At 48.3% G+C, this 26,326-nt stretch overlaps 1 protein-coding gene across 2 annotated transcripts in view; it reads right to left on the bottom strand.

Annotated features, from left to right (window-relative positions):
- Positions 1 to 26,326, bottom strand: part of GLDN (gliomedin) — a 66,344-nt gene that overhangs the window by 9,432 nt on the left and 30,586 nt on the right. The window contains exons 2-5 of one of the 2 annotated variants that reach the window (XM_025884244.2): positions 19,626 to 19,677; positions 11,910 to 11,927; positions 11,447 to 11,554; positions 779 to 916 (exon numbers count right to left, since the gene is read on the bottom strand). In XM_025884244.2, the coding sequence (XP_025740029.1) occupies positions 779 to 916; positions 11,447 to 11,554; positions 11,910 to 11,927; positions 19,626 to 19,677 (316 nt within the window). The remainder of the gene's footprint in view (positions 1 to 778; positions 917 to 11,446; positions 11,555 to 11,909; positions 11,928 to 19,625; positions 19,678 to 26,326) is intronic. The other variant, XM_073877452.1, reaches the window with a different exon arrangement.

Below are 26,326 nucleotides of genomic sequence, written 5' to 3'. Positions count from 1 at the left end.
TGACCATTTATCATCCTAGCTTCTTCAGGACATAGGTCCTGTCTCACTCACTTTCATCTTCATATTCCCAGCTACCAGCAAAGTTGCTAATTCATAAATGGTGTTCTTTGACATTCAAAAGTATTTATTGAATACATAAGGATAGTTATATTTTTATGATATGAGTGGTCTCTGAAGTACTGTGCTTATAAAATTCTTCTGCCTCCTCCTCGTCCATGACCATCAGCTGTCACCTACTCTTTCCACCATGTCTTTCTGTGGTTTGCTATCTCTACACCCCCGGCCCCTCCCAGGTGCCAACTGTCTGCTCTGAGCCTGGGCTGGAAACCAGAAAAAGGAGATCAGCTACCATGTCTGCTCCAATTCTATGTCAAAAGGCTTAGAATAAAGATCTGAAGATGACCCTACCTGGGCTGTGAAGAAAATGTCTGAGCTCTCTGTCAGTTGTCCTCTGAAGTACCTTAAATTGCTTGCTTACTTGTCTTGTTCTAGATTGTGCTAGACTTAATAGATATTTGGAAAAAGGAAGTTCTCTTCATCCTCATTCAATCTAACCATGATTTTGGACTGGAATTATCTAAACTACTTATGCTTACATTTGAGATTTGGTCTCGCCAACATTGTGATAACATGCACGATTTTCTCCTTTTTGAAAACACAGAACCCTAAAACATGCTGCAGAGCAAATGGGCGCATAAAGCAGATAAGGAGAGAAGACCCAAGCTGCCTTTGTCCTAAAAACCAGGCCGGTTTCTGGGCCCAAGTGCCAGCCACTTACCTGTGGGGAGCACATCATTGGACACCTCTCCTTTGTCTCCTTTGTCACCCTTTGGCCCTGCTGGGCCCTCATTTCCAGTCAAGCCTAGCTCACCAGGGTCTCCCTTCTCCCCTGGGGTTCCTGTGGCTCCAGGCAGCCCTGAGGGGAGGAAAATGATTTATTAGCCTGTAGTACAAGAAATTCTGGTACACCACTTTGTAATATTGTACACTGTACTTTTAGGGTGAAGGAGCTTCAACAACCAAATACCTAAGACTTTGTTGCTGACATTTTAGGTCAGCAGCATGATCCAAACTCATTAAAGACTAGTGTTTCCGGGTGGCTCTTGTGAATATTTTAGGGACCTTTGGCTGGGTCAACAGGTTGGAGAGGAGTGGACCAGAAAAGGGGCAATTGCAGCAACAGTGGAAGGAAGGGAAGGCCTGACCCGAAGTTTGCCATGCAGGAAGGACGGAGCGCACAGAGGGGTCTGTGTGGTGCCCGGAAGGGTGGGTGTCGTCCCCTGCCTTCTTGGTTTCTTCCTCACAACATACTGGACGGGTAGGCTGCTCGGTCATCCTTATTCTCATTGTAGAGAAGCTGGAGCTCGGGCTTACTGTGGTCATCAATGAGGCCACTAGGTGAGCAGCAGGGATCTGATCCTGTGACATTCCAGTGCAAAATGCTTTTCATCAAAAGAGCAAAATGGGTAAAGTTACTCTAGCATAAGCGTTAAGAGGGATGCTGATAGTGTGGATAAAATGCAGTAGGTGGACTGTCTGCCTCTGTTCCCGGGGAGCCATAACTCCAGGAACTGCGGACCTGCCCCTGTCAGCTAGACATGGGTAAGAGTCTAGGCAATGGCCCCTCTCAGCATGCGTTATGGACCACACAGCATTCTGATCCCCGGGAGGAAGGAAGCAAACAAGGTGCATGATATGATTGCCCTGGTCACTGCTGGCAGGTAGTTTCCAGACACAAGCAGAAGGAGTGGTGCCCAAATAGAGCCTCGCCATTTCACTGAGGTGAGGAGACCAAAGCCAGAGTCTGGGGAGGTAGAGGTGGCTAGGGTTCATGAGGCAGAAGGAGGTGGTTGTGCAGACAGAGCTCTGGAGAACTTCAGAGGGGTCTCCTTGGGTCTTTGGCTGAGTAATGACCTGCAGGGTGAAACTACGAGGCAGGGCAAGAACAAACAGGAAGTTCACTATACAACTCTCAGTGCTTGCCCAGGGAAAGGGCTTCATTCCCACCAGGCAAAGCAGAGAGATCTCAGAAAATGATGTGATATTGGGTAAAGTCCTTGGAAAAGTCTTGTCTCAGCAGTGAGGCTAAATTAGCCCAAGAGTCAAGGCTGCTGTGGATCCATTATAACTAAACTTAAAAACCAGCTTCAGAAGTATTAAACAGCTGGGAGTAGTTTCACTGCCAGAATAGAGTCCACGATTTGAATCGTTTAGTGAATGTAATGCAGCACAGTAACAGTTTAAGAAAGGAAAGGATTGTATCATCTCAGCCGATGCAGAAAAGGCATTTGATAAAATTTAACACCTATTCTTTTTTTTTTTTGACAGAGAGAGAGCACAAGTAGGGAGAGCAGCAGAGGGAAAGGGAGAAGCAGGCTCCCTGCTCAGTAACACCTATTCTTAATAAGAATTCTCATCAAACAAAGAATAGGAAGAAACATTGTCAATCTGAAAAGGGACCTCTATAAAAATACCTATAGCTAACCTCCTCCTTAGTGATGAAAGACTAAAATGAAAGACTCACTGATTTCTCCCTAAGATCAGGAACAAGATGAGGGCATCAATATTCATCACTTTTATTTCACATGATACCAGAGGTCCCAGCTAGTGCAATAAAGAAAAAGAAAGAAAGAAAGAGAGAGAGAGAGAGAGAGAAAGAAAAGGAAAAAGAAAGAAAGAAAGAAAAGAAAGAAAGAAAGAAAAAGAAAGAAAGAAAGAAAGAGAGAAAAAGAAAGAAAGAAAGAAAGAAAGAAAGAAAGAAAGAAAGAAAGAAAGAAAGAAAGAAAGAAAGAAAGAAAGAAAGAAAGGAAAAGAAAGAAAGATTGGAAAGGATGGATTCAAATTGTCTTTATTTGAAGATAGCTGATTGTTTTGTAGAAAATCTCATGGAACCTATAAAAAAGGTACCAGAACTCCTGAGCACTCAGGGACCCTGGGGCCCTGAGAAGGAAAGGGATTGCCTAATATTGGGCAGAGGTATTGTCAGATATGAATCTATTAACACAGTCCCCTATCTGTAGGGCCTACATGCTCATTCTCACAACAGCTTCCTGGAGATATTGCTCAAAGTGGCAGAGATTTCAGGCAGCAAGGAAGAGCCAGAGGCATGTTTTAGTGCAAAACAGACCTTTGGTTCCTCTCAACTTCTATAACCAAGAGGGCTTAGGACCCATTCATTTTCTTTTCTAATTACCCTGCCTATCCCCAAGCCCCTTCCTTTTTTTTTTTAAGATATTTATTTATTTATTTGAGAGAGAGAGGAGGGGCAGAGGGGGACAGAGAGGCAGAGGGAAAGAATCTCAAGCAGACTCTGCGCTGAGCTTGGAGCCCAACGTGGGGCTCGATAACACCACCCTGAGATCATGACCTGAGCTGAAACCAAGAGTCAGAGGCTTATCCAACTGAACACCCAGGAGTGCCCCCCACCGCGGCCATGTTCCTTCTTATAGGCTCTGGCTACGTGAGTGCCCACAGCCCCTCTCTTACGCTCATCGACTTGGCCAGTCCCTACTCCCTGTCATCTTTTCAACCTTGCGATTGTCCTCCCTCCAGATTAACAGTTGAGATTTTAAGATCTGGACCCACCCTGGCCCCGCTTCCTACCAGCCCCATAGGATTCCAAAATCACTGTCCCAAGAGAATCTGAGAATTCAGGATTGGAAGGCAACTTTGAGGTCATTCAGATTAACCTCACATCCCAGCCCAGAAGCCTCTCTATGCTGCCTGACTGGCTCTTCTCAAGTCCTGTCAGCAGTGGGGAGGGAGGGTATTACATCCCATCATATCACAGATTATACCAGAAGATTCTGCATTGCCTCAAGAGGCAATATCCCCTAAAACCTACATCTGGAGCTCTCAGCACCTTTCCTTCATGCCGGGGAAGTGATACACACTCAGTGTGGCATTTGCTCTTCCCAATTCAAGGGACCGTACCCAGACCACCCCCAGGAGGACAGCAGTGTCCTCAAGAACCTTCAAATGTTGATCACTGTTAGACAACGCAGCACACAAAGTCGTGTTTGCCAGATTGCCGCCAACCACAAAAACCGCATCTTCATGACAACCATGACATTCAGCCCTTGCGGGGGAGTGAGAGGGCGACGCGCGCCGACAGAGGGCCTGGGGACCCAGGGCAGCGCCTCTGCTCCGCGGGGGCCTGTGCTGGGCGTGGTGCAGTCACACAGATGGCAAACCACGCCTGTGGGCAGGGGGCAGGCCTCCCTCGCAGCGGCAGCCAAGCCCCGTGGCCCTGGGTCACCCCTGCCCACGGCCGTTAGGACAGCTGGCTGGAAAGTGGCGCACTCACTCAAGAAGAGCCCTTAATCAAGGGCCTCTGCATAGGAAGACGTCCTTTTGTCGGGATTTTAAATAGGCAATTTGGCACATTATCTGCAGGACACAAAAGATGAGAACGTTGCCGTAGAGTTGGGCCTGCACAATGCGCCGAGGATAACCGATACCTTCTAAAGGTTTCACATGACCCGGATTCCGCAGTGCTCAGGGAAATGGTATCTTCTAGTTACTTCGGGGTTTTCTCTTTCAAGCATTTATTCTAGTCACAAAGAGCCTCTCCGCATCAGCATTCGATTTCCCCTTTATTCCTCCCTCTTGTGCCTTTTCTTTCTCAAAAAGGCCGTGTGTGAGACAGGAAAACGTTCCTTCCGGAATGCAGTTGTGGTTATGCTGCTCCTACAGGGGTGAGGCTCTAAAGCTAAAGATATTAAAGAGATTTGCTTAAGAATGTATTTTGACTCTGGGCTGGGCCTGCACGATCGTTTTTCCGCTTTCGGTAAGGAAGGGCGGGGGATGTTCTGTCTCCATACAGTCTGTCTTTTCTCTCCTGACCGATGCCTCTGACAGTTTCCTCTTGTCCCACCTTGGCCGTGCCCTGGCCGTGGGACATTGGAGGTACAGCACCACCCTATCCCATTCACTGTCGGAGGACCCCCCCCCCCCCAAGGGGGGGGGCACTTTCTTCCCTGGCCTGATGAGGCAGCGCCCGGCAGTGCTGTTACACTGTGCACGGCCCGGCCCCCCGCACAGTGCATCCTGTGTGAGTCCTGGCAGGCTTCGAGTCAGCACATTCTGCAGAGAAGAAAGGCTGGATTCTGCTCGCCCGCCTCGTCTGCTAGGAGTGGCTCTCTGCTACTTTCCCTCCCCTGTGGCACACACTCAAAACAAACTATCTCACCAGCTTTAGAGTTGGGGGTTGCATTATGTTGCTGGGGTCAACTTCAGCATCTTCACGGCAGGGGGTGAGGGAGGACCGCTTATTTTTGGCAGGACCATCTGTCGCTGACTGAGGCAGGGCAGCAAAAGGGGGCCGGGGGGGTGTCACACAAAACCCGGTCCCAAGATTGGGATGAATAAAGAGGAGGGCATTTATTTCTGTTGCATGAGGATTCAATTTTTAGAGAAGACAATGCAGTATTAACCCTTAGTGAGAAAGTGAGAGACAGATGGAAAAAAAAAAGCAAATGCTTGGTTTTGAGCCAATAGAATGTCAAACTTCATAGAAGATGTCAGTTGCAAAATTGACCACATTTAAGTCTCTTTAGTTCTCTCTGCGTCTAAGTCGGTGTTTTCAAATGAATACAGGCATTTCAACTTAGCTTTCCTTCTGGGTAAAAACCAAGTTTTGGAAACAATAGCTAACACTAATAGGGCACTCACTATGTGTCAGGCCGTATTCTAAACCCTATACATATCTCTCATTTAATCTTCTAAATGACCTTATGAGGTTGACACTATTATTGTTCCCATCTTACAGATGAGGAAACTGGCATAGAGTGATTAAGTAACTTGCCCAAGGGCACACAGCTAGTAAGTGGCAGAGCCAGGACCCAGACCATGCCATCAGGCTCCAGCGCATGCTATTCCACTGTTGTTCTCAGCATTGCCAAGGTCAGAAACCGAGGGTTATCTCCGATACTTCGATCTCCCGGAAACAATGGTTAGGCTAGAGCTCTATACTCTGGTTTCATCAGGTTCTTCATCTCCTCAAGAGCCCACAGTGGCTCCCCGCTGCCTCCTGCAGACACCCATCTAGCCAGGGTCCCCTCCAGTATCCAGGGGCAGTCTCACTAACAGTCCCTCCAGGCTAGGCCTTTCTCTTCTACCCCTGCAAAGCCCTCCATAGCTCCCCTCTGATTATTTTCTCAGACGTTGATCACACCGCTCTCTCTTGTCCCTTACACTTAGCCCTACTATACAACCCATCTTCTACACGGGGCCCTGTTCGTCCCTTACGTGCACAGGCAAGTTCAGCTTTCTCTGCTGGCGGTACTACCTGCTGGCAGGAGAAAGCAGTCTTCAGATCAGAGTAACCAGCTATTTACTCAGTAGCTGTGTGTAAGATACAGCCTCTCCTTCCCTGGACGAGAAGCCCTCATGGACGGAAAGTATGCACTACCCTTCTTGTTCACACACGCGTGTGTGTAGTCTTCAGTCATCGATTATTGAGCTTCACCTGGGCCCGGAGAGAGCTGTGCCGAGTAACCGAATACGTATAAGACACGGTCTCTCCTTCATGGACAAGCACTAGAGCAGACTATTTAAAAATTGGAAACCCTGTTAGAGTTGTGGGAACCCGACCTCCTCAGTCTACAGATGGGACCAAGGCTCAACGGTGAAGGGACCTGCCCAAGGCCTCGGAGCCGGTCGGGGACTGAGGCAGGGGCTTCGGGGACTCCTTCCACTCCTTCCCCTGCCTGGAGAGCAGGAACTAAGAGGCACATAATCAACTCTGCCTGCCAGGCTATTCTTGCACATGTCCTGCCTCCTGGCCCTCCCCGTAAGACTCAGCATCAGGCTCAGGCTGGAGGGGGTCTGCCGCCCTACGTCCTGAAGGAGTTAATGGCACTAGCTCCCAAGGCCTGACCTCCTTCCCATCAGCTCCTGCCCTGTGGCACCTCGGAGGCGCCACCCTCACAGCTGGGGGCCAGCCCCCCCGCCCCCCGCCCCCCAGCCTGGAAGCTCAGTGTAGTCTTGTTAAAGAGCAGGGGTCCAGGAGTCAGAGAGACCTGGTTTCAAGTCCTGCCTCCTCTACTTCTTACCTTTGCGACAGTGGACAAGTTATGTCCATTTGTGTCAACATGGACTTTATTGCCCCCCCTTCGCTGGGTGTTCCAGGCCCTGGAGGTTAGGACTAAGCAAGATAGACATGGCTTGGCTGTCATGGACCTCACATCCTTCCTCGGGGGTCAGACCATCAGTGCATCAAAAGCAAACGCAAGGAGAGAGTTTCCGGGAAGGGTTATGTATTTTGACACAACAGGAATGAGGCAGGGGCTAGACACAGAGGTGGGGGACGAACTTGAAGAGGGGTGGCAATAGAGATGAGACCTGCACCAGGATCAGCTGTGGGAAGGGCAAGGAAAGAGTATTCCAGGCAGTGGCCTCAGCAGTGCAAAGGTCCTGGGGCAAGGGTGGGCTTGACCTGTTTGAGAGACAGAAAGATAGGGCTTCTTCATCTGGAAAAAATATGGCCAACAAAAATATCCATCTCCTGAGGGTGGTTTTGAAGACCAAATGAGATAAGTATAGAGAGTACTTGGTAGCATGCCTGACAATAGATATTAGCTATTTGCATACTATTGTTCAGAGGATCACTGCTAGAGGGCAGAATCCAGCCTGAGTACCGTCTCTGCGGAACACAGGCTCTTTTTCCTGTTTTTAGAAACAGCACTTGTTCTCTCTTTCTGGAATGCACGCCCACCCCTCCTCTCTCCCAGCCCTGCCTGGCAAAACCACTGTGGATCCCGGAACTCTTGGCCGGGGTCACAACGCCTCCTTCTTCACAGTCATGACCTTGGCCCAGCAGGCACATCCTGTATGAGACCCTGCCGTGCTTTCTTGGGAGCCGAGCAGGAGATTCATACTACTAATCAGAAGGTCCTGGAAGGCCTCTCTGCACGCCTCCCTGCCCCCAGCCACACCTGTCGGGCCCTTGTGGGTGCTGTGCACTCCACCTGGGCCACCTTCCGCCTGCTCACATCCTTCAAGTCTGACCTCAGACTTTACCTCTGCGACCCTCCCTCTCTGTACTGTATCTCTTAACCCCTGTTCTCTCCTTCAGATGGGTATCTCATGTTGTGATTGCAGATGTATTTCATTATTGACTTCTAATTTCTGCCTTCCCACCAAAGATTTAAAGTTCCAGGGGCTGCATCTGTTTTGTTTCCGCACTAGGGCTTGGAACCTGCTCAATAAATGTTTGCTGACAGATGTCCCCGCCCTCTCCTGGTCTTCTTGCTACTCAGTCCGTTCTTGGCCTCCTTTGCTGGCTCACTCCCCTCGTACTTGGTCATTAGATGTTGTTGCTTCTCAGGGCTCAATCCAGGCCCTCCTCTTCTGTTAGCTCCCTCCAAAGGTGACGGTGCCCACGCCCACATGCGCACCGCCTCAGGGGGCCCATCCTGTGTACCTCGAGCCCCAGGGTCTCCACTGACTAGAGATCTGCATGCATCTCCAAGGCCCCCGACATCTCTTCCTGGACGTTTCAAGGCACCTCAAACTCAGCACATCCCATGCTGAGCCACTCTTCTTTCTCTGAACCTGAGTTGATATGGGGCTCCCTTCCTCAGGACAGAGCGGTCATCAGTGACAGAGATCTCAGTCGGTCTTGGGGTCCCCCTCCCCCTTCCTCCTTATATCCACCCACCACTGGCTACTGCTGATTTCCCCCCAGAATATCACTCAACTCCACCGCGCTCTCCATCCCCCTGGCCTGCCATCCCTTCGACCTGTGCACTGAGTAGCTTCTGAACTATCTCCCTCCTTCTGTCCTTGCTCCCCTCGTGTGCTCTCCACAAGGTGGTGGCCACGGTGTTATTTTAGAAAAGCAGACCTGACCTTGTCACTCTCTGCTACTTGCAACCCCTCAGTGTCTTCCCAGTGCTCGCTGAACAAAGCCCAGGTCCCCTGACCAGCTCTGCGCTCTCCTCCTTGCGAGAACACTGAGTGCTGGGTAGGACGTGAGCCCACTGTCGGGCAAAGGAAGGAAGCAGAGGAGGGAACACACAGCTTCAGGGCTTTGGCAGGGGACCGGGCACTCGCGCTGGGGTTCAGGGCCCGGGGCAGGGGCGGAGCTGACCCACGGTGGAAATGTGCTTTCAACAACCTCTCCGTAGAGCCAGGCTCGGCAGACATTCTTTGTGTTTGTACGTCTAGGATGGTGGTGGTCTCCCCTTCCCCTGGCCCGGGGCAGGGACAACGGCCTGGGCCCTTTAGTGACTCAACTTCTCTGCTCAGCTTTAGCGAACGCTTCTCGTTCTAATGCCGCTGACGCCCGGAGGCCTCCCGCACGGGGAGACAGCTGCAGAGGAGGGTCTGCGTCTTCGGCTGGAGGTCCCGTGGGATCCCCCGGAGACCAAGGATTTGGTCCCTCCCCCGGTGAGCAGACCCTGGCCCCCTCTCAGCATCCGTGCCGGGGGCGGGGCTTGCCGGGTGAGGCAGGGCAGCTAGCTCTCTGCGCGGCTGCCAATCCTTCCAGTTCCCTCGCAGTACCAGCCACAGTCCTTACGATGCCAGGGCCTAGCTGACTTGGCGCTATCTCTCTGGCCCTGACTCCATCGCATCCGCCCCGGCCGCCTTGCCGCTCCTCAGACCCCGTGGGCACACCGGCCTCACACACTCTGCTGGACCACCCCCCTCCATAGCCCCTGGCTCCCTCTCTCCCTTCCCCCAGGTGTTTGCTCCCTTCCTTCTCAGGGACCCTTACCTGGCTTCCCAGTCCGCAGTCACCCCACCCCCCACCCCCGCCGCATACACACACTTGTCATTCCCTCTCTTGACACTGTGCGTCCTCTGTAGCACTCAGCACCGCATAACAGATGATTCTTTCCTACTTATTTAGCTTGTTTATTTTCACTCTGCCCAGACTGGAATGTGAGTTTCATGAAGGTAGGGATTTTGTCAGCTTTTTCATTTCTAGATCTCCAGCACCTAGAACAGGACCTGCCATGTAAATAGGTGTTATAGAGATGAATGAACTTTTCCTGTCCTGGCTTCACTGGGTTGTGGGCTGCATATCAAGCACACCTCTCCAAAGCCAGGGATCTGTAAGTCACCCCTTTGAAAGTCACCCCTTGCCCACCTGTTCCATACCCAAAGAACCACGGTGGTTTCCTCCCCCTCATAGCTGGCCCTCAGGATACTCATTGCTGAATCCTCAGGATTGGATTACATTTCTGGGGCCTTTCTGGGATAAACCAAATGTCTGCACCCTGATGGCCATCATTATTCAACGCCGATGCTCATTTATAATTATGATTATTATCTAACATGTAAGGATCCGTTACTGCTCCGTAATTAAAGCTGGAATGGCTGGCCTTCTGAGGACTGAGCTGACTTGGCCTGTGTGGGCCCATCTTCACAGAGGCTGCTCCCCGGGAACATGAGCATGTCGGCTTGGCCAAGCGGCAGAGCCATTTAACAATTTTCTCCCTTTCCGCTGGTTCTCACTTAAAGTGCTTAGAAGAGCAGAGGTGCTGGAAGAGGGTACTATGTCATCTGGAAGAATGTTCTAGTAGTTATTCTAGCACAGGGCCTGTCTAGGTGAGTTGGCGTTGCAGAGCTAAGAGGTTGAAAATAAACAAGAGGGTTTGGTGGAGTCGGTACTGTCCGCAGGTGGCTCAGAGCCTGGCCTTCCCGGAAGCCTCTTGGGGAGTCTCTACCCTCTGCACTGGAGCCCCCACCATGCCTCATGCTAGCTCTCGTCGGTGCACCTTCCAGGCCTTCTCCATGCACGGCCCAGCACTGGTGCTCAGGGCCCCTCAGAACTTGCCTCGCTGGCCCGCAGGCTCCTGCCAGGCCCTGCACCAGCCCCCGCTTCTCACGGCTCCCTGGACACGTCTGACACGGATGTTTCCAGGACTTTGCCATAATGCCCCTCGCTGCAGGGCAGCAGAACCCCTCCGGAGAGGCCAGCCACAGCGGTGTCGTCATCCTGCGATGCCAGGACCATGTGATCTGAGTGCCCGCCTAAGGGGGGCCCGGATGCTACCCTGCTATTCAAATGGTCCTAGCTGCTCCTCTAGCCGAGAACACCTAGGGGCCGGCGTCCATCAGCTGATTTTCAGCCAAACACAAGGATTTGCTGGGCAGGAGGAGGCAGTGGGAGGGCAGGGCAGGACCTGAGCCTCAAAAGAACTTGGGGCATCAGCACACAGCCCCTGGAGCGTCCCTCCCCAGGGCTGCCAGCTCTGGCCCCTTCCATTCCTCCATCTGCCTCCGAGGAGCAGAAGAGCCGGGATCAGTTCTCAGGGAGGCCGCTCTCCAGGTAGATATAAACCTTTGGCACACAGTGGCTTCCCGGAGAGAGTTAAACCGGTCCCACAGGCAAAGAGGTAACACTTTCTCCCCACCGCATCCTGCTTGGGCCCATCTGAAAAGCAATAACTGAGACAAGCAACAAGGGAATTAACTAGAAAAGTTGCCAAAATACCCATTTTTCCTCTTTTTCCAGGTGCTCCCTTTTCTCCTTTTGGGCCCTGGGGACCAAGCTGTCCATCTGATCCATTGTGTCCTGGAAGCCCACCAACTCCTGGAGGTCCTGCGTCGAAACACGGGAAACAAGACCATCTTAAAAAATCGTCACTGAGCTTAACATGATCTGCTTTAGCCAGCGACACTGGACGGGCATGAGTGCCTTTTCCAGATCTTCTCCTGCCTCTTCCCTTCCTTTTCCACCTTTGCCCCCTGCCCCCCCATGCAGTGACAGATGGGGAATGGTAATGGCAGGTTCTCAGGTGGGAGGGGACAGGAGAGCTCGTGATTTGGGTCGAGACAGGGAGGGGGACACACTCTGGATTCTTCCCCCGTTCCCGCCTCCACCCCTTCTGAGCAGCCCTGGGGAACTAGCCCTCCACATCCTCCCCCTGGAAGTAAGAAAATCCACAGACTCTTACCTGGTGGGCCAGGTGGGCCTACAACAGAAAAAGGAATTTAGATGATAAAGCATGCCTGGAAGGAAGTGAAGCCAGCACCACAACCCCCAAATCAAAGAGCACTTTCCCCCTCTTAACAAGTACTAACCATCTACTGGCCCTAAGCAACCACTCCACGCCTTTTATTTAGAACCCAGCACATTCACTCAAAAGAACCTTAAAAGCAATTCAACAATTTGCCAACCAAAACCACTTTTGCTTAGGTTTCAATGAACTAAGAATAATTTCTGAATGGGCTTCACCATAGATTCATAAATCAGTCATCTCTCAAGCAATCAGCTTCATTAAATGAGACCTGATAAAAACTCAGGAGGGCACTAGTGCAGCCAGGCCCAGGTAAGCATCAGGAAATGGGCGTGCTGTCATTGCAGGGCTGAGGTCTGGCTGTCGTGAGAAAGCAGTCCCAAGAGCTCTCATCCAGCCAGCGTGTCTCCTTCATGCCACCCAGAGCGATTGAGAGCAGAAGCTGGTTCTCTATTCTGTTGCACGAAATAGCCTGAGAACAACTGAGGGTCCAGATCAGGTAACAAACACCTTGCTTAGTGTGTAATTACCTGAGGATCTAAGGGGTTCAGATGAACCATTTACACATAATCCAACAAAACAATTTTGCTTCCACAAATAGGAGAGTCTCATTGTCAATTATTTTATTTAAGCACTCAGACAAGCCAATGGGTTTATAATGTGAGCAGATGAAGTCCTTCTGTTTTTCCAGAACATATATGTTTACCCATGTTGGAGTAGAAAGGTCATTCTACAAATCCAAGTCTGTGACTTTTCAGAAGACCGCCATTTACTAAGCATTTACTGTGTGCACAAAAGTCTACCAGGCAGCAGAAATCTTGGTCCCTGTGTCTGTTGTGTTTATAATCTAGCTGGAAAAGGTAGACACTCTGAAACCACAATGAAACAAGGGAGCGAGTTACAGAGAAGCAGCCCCTCCAAGGGGTACTGGCAACATGGCAGTCTGAGAAGGCTTCCGGAGAAGGTGAGGCTTGAGCTGTGGCACTGAAGAAACAATGGGCTTGACATGGCCACAGGCATGATGGCTGGACAGCTCAGGTCAGGGACCAGCCAGGAGCAAAGGCACAGGGGAGGGAACTTGCATGATTCAGGGTGAAAGAAAGGGGGAAGATTGGCCAACCTGGTGTGTGTAGAGATGAGGCTGAGTCAGTACTTGGAGGGGTGGGTGTGGGGCGGCAGCATGTGAACACCAAGAGGAGAGGTGTAGGTGGTGTCTGCAAGGCAGTGGGGAGCTACAGTAGGTCTCTAATGGGGGATGACACTGAGAAATCAGTGTGTTTTTGAGATCCTCTCTGTAGATGGAAGTTGAATACAACTAGGGAACAAGATGAGAGAGAAAAGAGAGGTGGGGTGGGGAGAAAACACCCAGAGAATCTTTGTAGTTAAAATGAGGGGAAAGGATGTGGACAAATCAGTTGGTAACTGTAGAGTTGTGGAGAAAGCTAGGAATTCAAGAGGTATTTTGGCAGAAGAATGAGCTCCATGTCTGATTGGGTAGGGGACACTCAGATGACAGGGAACTGAGGATACGGATGGAAGGAGATGTGACGAGTCTTGGAAGAAGAAGTGTTTGAATATATACTTTCCATCCATGCAGTCCCACTTGGGCAAAAATGATTTGCTGAAAAGTGTAGCCTGTGGTGACATGACTTTACCACCAGATGGCGTGTGTCCGTACACACATAAGGAGGTCAGAAGAAATCCATCAATCATTCCAGACTACAGATGGAACCAAATTCAGAGGTGCAGATTGGTAGAAAAAAGGTCACCAAGCAGGAATCGGCTGTCTATATAGGTCTCAAGAGTTCTCAGGACAGTCCAATAACCATTTCTATGCAGGAGTATTGGAGAGAGGTCCTGGCTAGAGCTATATACTTAGGACACTTTGGTCATGGCCAAGAGCGTCACTACGGTGAAATGTTTAGATTAGGGTTTCCTGACATTGACCTGAGGTTCACTGACACCCGTGGCTACAGCTCTTAGTCATTTGAGTCCATAGAATCACCTAGAAGGCTTGTTAAAATGCAGATACCCAGACCCCAGCTGGAGATTCTAATGCAGTTTGTATTTTGAGTGAGGCCCAGGAACATGCATTTTCACCAAGCATCACAGGTGACTGGGGAGTGGATAGTCCTGGGTACCCCTGGCCAGATGTGAAACTTTTCTGGAAAAAGAATCGGTCACTGTCAACAGAGTCCTAAAGCGGTCCCTGACCCTTAGAAAGGCTATTCGTCTGGAGGCAAGAGTAAAATGTTGAGCCAAATTGTGGGATGGAGAGAGAGGGGGACACACACCACATCTGGAGGGAGGCGGATGATAGAAGAGGCACCAGGAAAGAGAGAGTGAACTGAAGGTACAGGAGGGAATTCAGGAGGTCCTGAGCCCTGAAACTAATGGAGAAGAGAATTTCAAAAGAGAAAGAAGACAAACCTTCCAAAGAGCTCAGAAGCAGAGTGCTATAGCGACGGTGAGCCTGTATCCCGACGCCCACTCGGGATGCCTACAGAGCTGCCCAAGGGCCCCCTACACCTGGAAAAAGCCCTAAATATGTGTCATTATACTAATGTCAAATGTCAGATAATATGTGCCAACTGGGCCTTGAGAAAACTGTTTTTCAGGATGTTTTCTCAGCTCTTGACTCTTCTCTTCTTGACTAACAGAACCCCTGGGGATATATGTGGACAGCCAAGTTCATGTTAGCACCATATGTGGGGCTGGCCCGATGGGATAATGGAGCATGTAGTGGGGACTTGAAGCCTTGGTTCATATATGGTCCTGCCTCCCACTTGCCTCCTTGTTTCCCACTGCCTCCTGGCCTCTCCAGGACAAGTTTTCTGCTGCCTCCCGGGTTTCTGATGCATCTGCCCCAGTCCCCGCCCAATCAGCGACTGCTGCCACCTTCCACACCAGTGGCGGCCTGGGTTGGACATGTGCCCTGCATGCCTTCATCACAGAGTGGGGTCTCCTGTGCTTGTGAGGGCCTGTACTTGTTCTGCGAGCATCCCACGACTTGAGGAGTATGACACAAAATAGTAAATAAAAAACCCCACCACAGCAGGTGGAGAGTAAAACCATTAAAGAAAGAAGAAAGCCCTTTTCCTGCGTTTTGAACAAGGGATCCTGCATTTTCATTTTGCACGGGGCCCTGCAAATGCCCCAGCTGACTGCCCCAACCCACATTCCTAACCAGAATCGGTTAGAAGTGGGTGGGTGCTATAGGAGCTGAGTCGCTTGGAGTTTTTTTCTCCTTGAAATCTAAGACTGACCCACAGTGCCCCTAGTTATGTAAATTGGAGGTCTGTGGATGGCCATGCAAGGTAAAACAACGCCCGTCTGCAGGGAGAGAGCAGAGAGGAGAGGAGAGGTGGTGATTGGTGTTGACACGACAGAACCACAAGATGGCAGCACTGGGATCCCGGAGTCCCCAGAACCAACTCGGAGTGTGGACTTTATGGGGAAAAAAAAGCCTTTGCTGTGTTATGCCACTGGGATTTTATGGTTTAATTATTACCAGAGCATAACCTACCTTGACAAACACATCCCTCTATCCTTACAATAACTGGTGACCTCTTGACCTTTTTTTTCCCCTCAAATAAGCTCTAGCGTATCTCTGCTACTAGTGAAGAGAAGAATTTCAATGTAGACGGGAAACACAGGCACACCAGTTATGAGGAAGGAATAATCCAGAAGTGTAACGCTCACTTCCCGTCTTTGAGTGGGGGCACTGGCCCCGCTGAGGGCTCCCAAGAGCACGCGCCCCTGGCTCCTCTCAACACGGCCACTCCAAATCACAGGGGAGGATTTCACTAGCCTCCCCTTTCACCCTGGGATGGTGTGACAACGGCTGTCGCCAGACCCAAGGCACCTGCTTAGCGAAGCAATGACCACAGGGGACGTGGCTACACATTTCCCGAAGTCTCACTGATAGAGGAACCCAAAGAAGCCCCCAAATAAAAAAAATCCAAATCGAAACATGTCAGAAAGGGACGTCTGGTTCTGCCGCTTTAGAAAGAGCTAGTAAAAGACCGCAGCTTCCTAAGCCGGATAAGGCCAGACCTGGCGCCTGTGAGGTCGAAAGTCCTGACTCTCTTCCTCTCCTGTTCCCAGCAGGGACTCCCCAGGGCTTGGGACTCACGCCAGCCACAGCTTTGGGGCCAGACGGGAGCTCTAGCCAAAGGGAGTGTGGCTCCCCTTTCCCTTGGGAGTCGGGAATACTTGGCTGTCCTTAAGGAGGGCCTGAGAGGGCCCTAGCTCTCACACGTGGAGCTGGAGTCCACCAACTCTAAAACAACAGGGAGGCCAGTTGAGTGAGAGCGTGAGCAGCTACAGTGGCTGTTTCTGAGAACAGCCTGTCAGTTTACGTGTTGCCCTGGCCACAGCTCGGCGGCCTCGGGACCCCCCCCCTGTGGCTGCAGTCCCAGGGCACCTAACTTGGAAAGGCATCTTTCCTCATCTGTCCCCACTAAGTGGCAGCTTTGGTCCAATCCCATTTATTTGGTGCCTTTCTGCTTTGGACTAGGGCATGACAACCTTAAGGAATTAGAGTAGGGATGGCAAATAGGTTTTCTTTCAAGTTCCAGTTCTCCTCCATTAGCACAGCTTTCTGGAACGCTGGAAAAGAATGACATGAGGCCATGCTCCGTGGTGGCTCTGGTCCATTCTCAGCGTCCGCCTGGGTACAGGATAGGGAGCAGTAACTAGTACCATCACAGGGTTGGAGTCCCTTGGCCAGAAGGAGAACAGGCACTGTGGCTTTGAAGCACCTCAGCTCTGATAAGCAGTTCAGTAATGTGATGGTTTAGAGATTTTCCGAAAAGGCCCACATGCAGAGGCCACTGGAAGTGAAGAGTTACCCAAGAACCTGCCTTCTTCAAGACCCCTGCTTTTCCAGAAGATATGTTCCTGGGGTCCCAAGGAAATCTGGGCTTGGGGATAGGATGCATCCAGAAAAGCATGCTGTGTGTGCTCAAAAGCACAAACTGTGCACTAGCAAAAACTCTTAAGTACTCTAGCTCTGAATTGCCCTCACTATTTGCTGGAGAGGTTACAGGCTGCACACCTCTGTCCTTGTCCCCATAGCAACGACAGCTGCCTCCAGGAAAAAGGAACAGGGATGGGGTTTCGTGGTCACAGCTAGATCAGCCTCAAGTCACAGTGCCTGCTTTTTCAAAGATGAGTCCAGTGTAAAGCTAGATCTTGTGCTCAGGCCTCGGGCCCTAAGCCCAGGGTCTGCTCTGGCAGCCTCTTCTCGGGGCTCTGGACCGAGGCTCTCTGCCCTTCCCCCCTGCAGTTGCCAATTCAGTCCTGGGTCCTGTCCCCTTCCTGCCCCCTGTCCAGACAGCATGGTCTATCCCAAGGTACAACCTCACTAGGCAATGTGTACTTTTCACACCTAAGTTTTAATTGAAGAGCTTGCTGTGTTAAAAGGGGGCCCAGTTTCAAGCTGGCATGAAAGGAGAAGGTGCTGGCTTTTGAAAAGATTTCAAGGTGCCAAAGAATAACCTCCTCAACTCATTTCCAGCACAGATGCGATTCCCACCCCCCCACCCCCCAATCTTCCCTAAGTGGTCTTGACAGCTCCATCTGCATTCACTGAACAGCCTGGCTCTCCTTCTATCACTTCTATAATAAATATCAAAAAGGAAGAGGCTTTTCCTGTGCCTCTCAACGGGGCTTTTGTGCCTGTAATTCCATCCATCTGAGCATTTCTCCAGCGCTCATTACTATCACACAGGGGAACTCTGAAAAGGACTTCCAAAGATGGAAGAAAGGTGCTTCAGACACAAGAGTTTCAGAATGAAGGACCAAGCTGTTCCAAAGACACTTAATTTTCTGTGAGGACCGAAATGTGACTTGAGTAATTCAATTAGCATTTCCCAAGAAGCCACAGGATTACAGCATTTCTCTCTAAAACTAAACTAAGCAAACAAGAGGCAGACTGTGGACTCGGGGTTCCTCAGGGAAGGATCTTTCTTACCAGCCCGCCGCCCCGATTTAATCACTTCCATAAACCACAGGTCTAGTCGTTCAGCAAACTCCCACTGAGTTCCTAGTGCAGGGCAGGTAATGAGTGGTGGTGGGGAGAATGCTGACACACAGGATGAGGGTTCTCAGGGCTGGATGCACACTGCAGGGTTTCTTAACCTCCGCCAGTGGCGCCCTGTCAACGGGACCTCCCCAGGGCCTGAGGCCAGACACCAAGAAGGTTCAACAGAAGATTCATCTGGCTTCAAAATCTTGTGGTTATGCAGCATCAGCGTGTTTTGTTTTTTTTTTTTAATCTCAAAACAACATTCAAAACACAAAATTTCTACAATTGCTCATAAATCAGCCACTGTGAAGTACTTAAATTCTATAGAAAAATATGTACCTCAAGGTTTGATTTTATCGAGTTTCTTCATTCTAGTTCATTGATTCTAGATTATGTAATTTTACTAATCTAGTTATCTAGATTACTAATGTTTGTGTGGGTTTAGAATGTCAATAAAAAATACCACTAGTAAAAAAAAAAAATCTTGTGGTTATGTTTTAAAGTTCATGAGAGCTGTGCATTTACTCCATATTAGACTTTTAATGCAAAATCATTTCCCCATTTCCTCAGAATGGGGGAGAGGCAGGGAAATAGCTGTGTCTGAAATCAGGCTCCGTAGGCCCATCCTTGGGCCTGGCCAGAGCCTTCCTCAGTCTGGGGTAAAACAAATTGGGTGACCATTCTGGGGTCTGTGTTCTTCCTTGCCCAAAGCTTCTGAAGGCAGGAGGCAAGCACCTCCCCCCCTCAGGCAGGAATCAGGCAGCCCCTTCTCAGGCAGGAATCTGGCACCACCACCCCCAGGCAGGAATCAGGCACCCCCCTTCCCAGGCAGGAGGCAGACACCCACCCCCAGGCAGGAGGCAGGCACCCACTCCCAGGCAGGAGGCAGACACTCCCCCCTCAGGCAGGAATCAGGCACTCCCCCACCCCAGAGGGGAATCAGGCACCCTTCCCTCAGGCAGGACTCGGGCACCCCTCCTCAGACAGGAGGCAGGCACACCCCCTCAGGCAAGAGGCAGGACACTTTAGGTTCAGGTGCACATGGGTCTATCAACAGCGCTCTCCTCTTCCCCTGTCCAACCCATAAGCCATTCTTTGTCCCTTGGCTTGATGTGCCTCCTTTTTGATTCTCTCTGGTCTATTTGTCCTTGATTTCCTGAGTGGAGGGGAGCCGCCTAGCACATGGTAGACACCACACACAGAACACTCTTCACAGAGAGTGTTTTCCTGACTAATTAGCAGTTTGCTTCTAGAACTTTCTGTTCATGCCATATGTATAAGGAAATAATTACTTCTGGTAAGAGAATACCCCTTTCTTTCTTTTCTCTTTTAAAAATTAATGTGAGTAAGGAAAACATCTATGGCCCCCGTTCAAGGTACCACAAGTTTCTAATTATCCAAGACCTAGTTATTTTCCAGGGCTATATTTCTATGGCAATACCAAAAATATTATTTTTCATAATTATATTACAATTGATTTTCAGCTCATTAAAAACATCTGGTAAAATAAACCAATATGTGTTTTTATAACCCACAAGTGTTCTTAGGTGTTCATTTTGCCCTGGCCCTTTGGCAAGCACACGTGTGTGCAGTGTGAGCACCTCAGTGCCAGGCCGGCCTACCTGTCAGGCAGATGCCCTTGGTGCTGTTGCAGAGGTCCACCATCACCCGGATCTGCAGGGAGAGAGGGCGGTTAATAGCAGCACAGAAGACAGTGGGCCCTGAACTTGACCTTTATCCAGACAAGAGCAGTTATAAAGATTCACAAAGTAATCTCAGGAGAACATGCAAAAGTCTGAGGAAAAGTTAACCTCAGCTGAAAGAGAACCTCTTAAAAGACCTAAAGATACATGATAACAGAAGTTCATCTATCAATATTGTCAACCAAATATCCTTGATTTCTTTCCAACTGAGAAGACAGAGGATGGCGAAGGAATTGCTAAATCCAGTTTTCGAGGCTGTCATGAGCCAGCCCTCCAGCATCTGAAGGGCTCAATCTCCATGGGGGTTGAATAAAGAGGGTAGGCTTGGTGGCTGGGAGTAAGCACCTACTAGGTGGGCGAGCACAGGCAAGGTACTCGACCTCTGGACACTTTGGTTTCCTCTGAAAAGTGTAAACACTATAAGCACCTATCTTGAGTTCTGTCCCTGGCACATGGATGCTGCCCCAGATGGGAGTCATTCTCATGCCTTGTGGATACTACCTACTCATCACTGGACGGCTGCCTGTGGTAGGCGATCGCTGCAGCATGGTATGAGCCCGGTATCTGGTTTCCCCGCACCCATTTTGCAGCCCCTTCCCCCCATCCACTCTCTATGCTGCTCCCAGAGAACGTCACAAAGACCAAATCTGAGTGGGTCAGCCCTGATTCAGATACTCCTGTGATTCCTTGCTGCCCTAAAGATAGAATGAAAACCCTCCATCTCTGGACTCATCTCGCACCACTCTCTTTTCCCTTTCTGTCTTCCAGCTACACTTTGCCTCAGTTTGCTCACCCACAAAATGGAGATAGGAACAGTGCTTACCTCTTAGGATTGTTGTGAAGAGTAAGTGAAATCATTTTATGTGAAGTTCTTAGAACCATCTCGGAAGCACCCACAAAAGTATCTTCCATATCGTGGAGGCAAAAGAGAGTGTAGACAGAAGCAGGGATTCTGAAGTCAGCCTGCCTATGTTCAAGTCATGGCTTTGCCAGTCACAAGCAGTGTGATCGGAGGGTACTTACTTAACCTCTCTGTGCTTCTATGTTCTTATCTGTAAATGGAGCTAATAGCACCTACCTTTTACCATGGTTATGTGGATTAAATGAGTGAATACATGTAACACACTCAGAGCAGGACCCGGCACATAGTAAGCACATGCTATTTATGCTATTGTATTAGATAGTTCCTTAAACATGCCAAGAATGACTTAGTTAATTTATCAATTTACCATCCAATTATTTTCAACTTATAGATTCAGTAATTTTTAGACCCCAATAATGTGACACTTCAAAATTTTGGAGAGAACTTATTAAGAAATGGATTTGAGACAGCTGGATAGACATCTGGGGGAAAAGCAAAAAGTTGAATCCTTCCTTCACTCCTTACACTAAATAAGTCCATTAAGCAATATTGATAAAACAGCTAAAAGTGAAAAACAAACTTAGAAAAGCACTGGAAGAAAACCTGGGGAAAATTTTTTTTTAATTTTTTTATTGTTATGTTAATCACCATACATTACATCATTAGTTTTTGATGTAGTGTTCCATGATTCATTGTTTGTGCATAACACCCAGTGCTCCACGCAGAACGTGCCCTCTTTAATACCCATCACCAGGCTAACCCATCCCCCCAACCCCCTACCCTCTAGAAACCTCAGTTTGTTTTTCAGAGTCCATCGTCTCTCATGGTTTGTCTCCCCCTCCGACTTACTAATCTGGGGAAAAATTTATAATGGCATTAGAGTAGGAAAGAATTTTCCATGGAAGAAACAACCCCCATACTATATAGGAAGAATGTATAAATTCGACTGTCTAATAATTTTAAATTTCGGCAAGAGGTGAAATACTATAAGCCAATAACAAATGAGAACCATAGACCTTGGAAAACAATTGCAAAGGGCTAGTATATAAAGAGCTGTTACAAAGCAATAAGGAATAAGAAACCAAAAGAAAAATGGACAGTGGGCCCAAATAGGAAGTTCAGAGAAAAAAAAAAAAGAGTGCCTCATTTTCACTTATAGTTAAAGAAATACATTCAAATGATGAAATGCTATTTCCCACCTCTTAGATTTGTTAATAAAAAGGCTAACAGAGCACTTCTCATGGGATTGGCCAGAAGGGCTGCACTCTCTCGACCTGTTGATCAAGTATGAAGGCATACTATCCCTTTGGAGGGCATTTTGGCAATTAACTACTAAAATTTAAGTGGGTCTACCATCTGATCCATCTATTGCACTTTGGGATTTATTCTTCAGATATATTCATATATGCATGAGGAGATAGAAGTACAAAGATGGTCATTGCAGAAATGTGGGCACGAGCAAAAACAACCTCAATATTTATCAGAGGGTCTTGTGAAATGTAGTGTAGCACACCCATAGAATGAAATACAGTGAAAAAAATGCATTTAAATCTGTAAGAATGACATTAAAATATCCCCAAGATAAATGAAAAAAATGCAAAGTTCCGAGCAGCATGTATAATGTCCTCTCATCTATGTAAGAAAAGTGGTGTGCACATAAATGTTTCTATATGCTTCTCTCTTGCTGCTTTTAGGATTCTTTGCTTTTTGCTTTCCAGAATATGTATGGAAAGAAACCTAAAAAGCCTCCAGTGAGGGGGGAATGGAGGAGCAGGGTGGGAGGAGGCTGTACTAAACATGATATGCTACCTTTTGTTTCATTGGAAATTTTCACTGATTACTCTTTCAATTAAACTCTTTTTTAAAAGAACATGTTTTGATTTGAGGGGAAAGATTGTTTTGTCTTCTACCTAGGCTTCGTCTGTTTGCTAAGGGATCCAGAGGAAAACTCATACTGCGTCTACTTTGTCAAGTATATCAACAGGTATTTATTGATAGCTTTTGAAATTTACTGTGAAACATACATCTCACAAATATAGCAAATGTGCACAATTTAAAGATGAGTCATAAAGCAAACATGCATATTCCGCCCCTCCCGGGGTAAAAAGCTGGAGGGGCTTCTTCCTGTAACACACCAGCCCCATCAACTCTGAGACAAACTATACTGTGCAGTGTTCCTCTCCCTTTCATACAAGTCAGAACGCAGAGCTTAGAGAGGTGACATCATTTACTCAAGGTCACATCAGTTGCTCGGAGCAGAGCTGGCCTCAACTCTAGCTCTCCTGATGCCAGGTCTGCTGTGCTTTCGATTATGGCTCTGATGATCCGCTCAACATAACCAGACAGAAGAAATTTCAACTCGTTATTTTTAGTCATTTTCATAAATGAATGTAATCAGCTGCACTATGGACAAGATTTATTATCTTAAAAAATGTATAATTGCCCATTGAGAGAACCATTAAAGACTTCACAATGCTTCATTTGTTGCCTGGGGGATTGCAGCAGAGGGAGTAGTTTGAAACAACAGAAGCATCAATAGGGAAAATTAGCCTTTCTCTTTCCTCCCCATCACCGGTCTGGAGTAGGCACAGTGTCTATAAAAGACGACAAAGAAAGAATCTTCATTTCCTGACCTTTGGGCTCCACTTAGATGCTAAATATCCATTCAGATATGTACCAGTAAATTGTGTTAATCTTGATGCAGAAATATTCCTCTAACAGACTTGGGCTATATAAGGTTGTACCAGGGGGAAAAATAGGGTATGAAAAGTTGCAGCCATAAGAAAGTCAGAAACTGTCTTTTCTGATAGTGATTAAGAACTTGGATCAGAATAAGAGAATTCAAAATTGGTTGTCACACAACCTAGGTTGCCAAATTACAGAATCACATTTGGCGTAGAGAGCTTTCTAAGTCTTAATTTAGGACTTGAGAATGGTGAAGCTGGAAGAGGCCTTCTAGCTCATTGTCCTGGGGGTGTCAGGCCCGATCCGTCCAGGATGCGGCCCTGTCCCCTCCCAGAGTCCAGCTCCCACCACTTTCCCCTGTCACTCTGCTTCAGTCACACTGACTGTCCTCTCTGTCTTTCCTGTGCCTGGAGGCAGTGCTCACATCTTTGCGGAGACCTCAGCCCAAATGTCACCTCATCAGGAACACTTTCCCTGACTCCCCAACTGAAAATAGCCCTAGGGGCCACTCTCCATCACCTCACCTGGCTTTTTGTCTCTGTAACGCTCATCATTATCCAATATTATCTTACTTATGTCTTCATTTATTTATTATCTGCCCCTGCCTTGCAAAGAATGGAAGCATTTTGAGAGAATTTGCGCTTTGTTTTGTCTCTATCCTCTGTGTATTAAATAGTGCCTGCTTCCAGACCCAGAACTTCTCCACTGCGGAGATACAGTTCAAGGAAGACAGTACGTCAGTGGTCTCCAAGGGAGAGCCTACCTTGACAGAAGGTGACAATAAATTGTTAACCTGGGTTTATGACGTGAGAATCCGTTGGTGTTGGGAAGAGGGTGGGTGAGAGGCAGAAAAAGCTCCACAGCAGCAGTGGGAAGGCCCTCCCATGCCACAGACACTATTTGGAGGGCACATTTTAGGGGAACCAATGGCTGTCACCCTCAGTGTAATATAAAGAATGGTACCTCTGAGCGCTCAGGCTTAGTGCACCCTTGGTCACCGAGGCAGAATCATCTCCCCAGGAGAAACACCATGGCCTGTCGGGGTCGTCTCTCCCCAGTAGGAAGATCAATACAGTAATGGACAGGGACATACTGTATGGGGACTTGTTCTTAGCAGTGACAACATGTGGGTGATGGGAGAAAAAATAGCCAAAAGTGGGAGGGAGGGCCTCGGGTTCCTCCCCATGATGGTTCTTGGCTTTGCTTGAGAAAGAATTCAAGAGCAAGTCGTTTAGAAGGAGGGCCAAAGATTTATCAGGTATAGAAGTGAGAAAGGAGATACTTCATAGACAAAGTAGCAGCCTCTCTTAGGAGGATCCCCCTTTGCCTGTAACCAAAAGCTTTATATGTTTTTAAAATTAGTTAAGGGAGGGGCTTACTCTTTAACTTTGGATTTATCATTTACATTGGGCACTTAGTTTTTCCATTGTCCTAGGGTTGTGAAATTACCTACAGGGAACAATTTTAAAAATGTCAAGCTTTTGTGGCTTTTATCGTCTGGTGGTCTTCCATGAGTCAGATCTTCTGACTTTTTTTTTAATGACTTGCTGGTTTTTAATTGAAGGGTCAGCCTAAAACCAAAATGGCTTTACTTTGGTTAACTTATCTCCTGCATCTCCCTTCCCTCCTGCCTCAAAGTGGCTTGCTCAGGGATCTTACATAACTGAGTTTCAACTTTTCCAGAAGTGTTAATCCGGGTACAGCAGGTGCTGTTGGCCATAACACAGACACCTCCCTGCTCCACTAAAAGGGGGTCAAGGGTTATCCCATTATCAAGAACAACTTTGGCCAGAGAATCTAAGGTTCTTTGCTGCCCAGAGAATCTAAGAATCCCAAAGATCTTAGCACCAGATTCTGCAATAATTTCAAGAATTAAGAAGTTAGCCTCTACATTTATCTCTAACCAGGGAAGTAGGGCAGTTAGAAAATCTCCTAGCCTGAAATAAAAGGCTGCTCTAAATTCCAGAGGTTACCCGCCTTAACGATAGCCTGGGAGATAAAGATGGGGGCATTATCTTTCTAGGCCAATGCGAGGGTAAAGGGCAGGAAAATAAGGAGAAAGGGGTTCATGCTTAATTAACGTTTGAAGTCTCAATCTGTCCTCTTGGGTGGAGGCAGTCCATCTTGATTTCAGCTGCTTTTCTTCCTTGTCAATCTGACTAGAGGTCTCCAGATTCTGTACAGGTGGAACCTTCTTTAGCTGTGTGATGTGTACCCAAGGCTCAATACCTTTTAGTTTTGCAACAGTGTCAGTGGACAGGAGCACTGGGAAGATCACCTTTCCAATGGGGCTTGAGAGCCGTCTTTTTCAGAACACCCAATCACCAGGCTCTCACTTGTGAGCGAGTTAGATTCTCTGAACTGGGACCTGGGAAGGCTTCTTTAACCTACTGATGATGGGCTTGAGTAAAGACATTAGAGACCTATAGTAGCTGGTCATACTAGCATGAGATGACAAGGGATAAGCAGAAGGTTGTATACTGATCAAATTTTAAGAAGTTTGTAAGGTTTTTGTTAAGGCTGTTCAGGATATATCATATGCCTTTCTTAAGGCATATGATATGTACTGTGAAGTGGGTGCCTCAATCACCAGAGATCGTGAAAGGTATATCCCAAGTGGGAAATGTACTTTTTTAACAGTTTCTTTGCTAGTGTGAGGGCATCTGCCTTGTAGCAGGGGGAAGCTTTAGCTCTTCTGGAAAACACACATATAGTAATAAGAACATATGGATAACCCATATGAAATGGCAGTTGAATGCAGTCCAACTGAAGGTGTTGAAAGGGTCCAGAGGGAGGTCTGAGGTCTCTGGGAATAAAAACAGATTTTTTTCAGGATTATAGACCTGACAAGTCAGACGTAGCTGGTAGACTGTTTTTGCAATTTTATAGAAGTCTCCTTACCAATGTCTATTCATAATTTGAGTCATCTTAAATGCACTGTGGTGGGTGAAGGAATGCAAAAACAAAAAACAAAAACATGGGGTTTTTCAGGGAGCTGAGAAGCACCAAGGGATCTAGAGTTTCCCATAGCCCCGACTATTCACTTCATTTACAGCCATTATTGTTTACGCAC

This window comes from Callorhinus ursinus, unplaced genomic scaffold (assembly GCF_003265705.2).
Source record: "Callorhinus ursinus isolate GAN/ISIS: 27379988/994484 unplaced genomic scaffold, GSC_fseal_2.0 scaffold25, whole genome shotgun sequence".
NCBI lineage: Eukaryota > Metazoa > Chordata > Mammalia > Carnivora > Otariidae > Callorhinus > Callorhinus ursinus.
The sequence above is the reverse complement of the archived record's forward strand: the minus strand, read 5'-3'. Positions and strand labels throughout refer to the sequence as shown.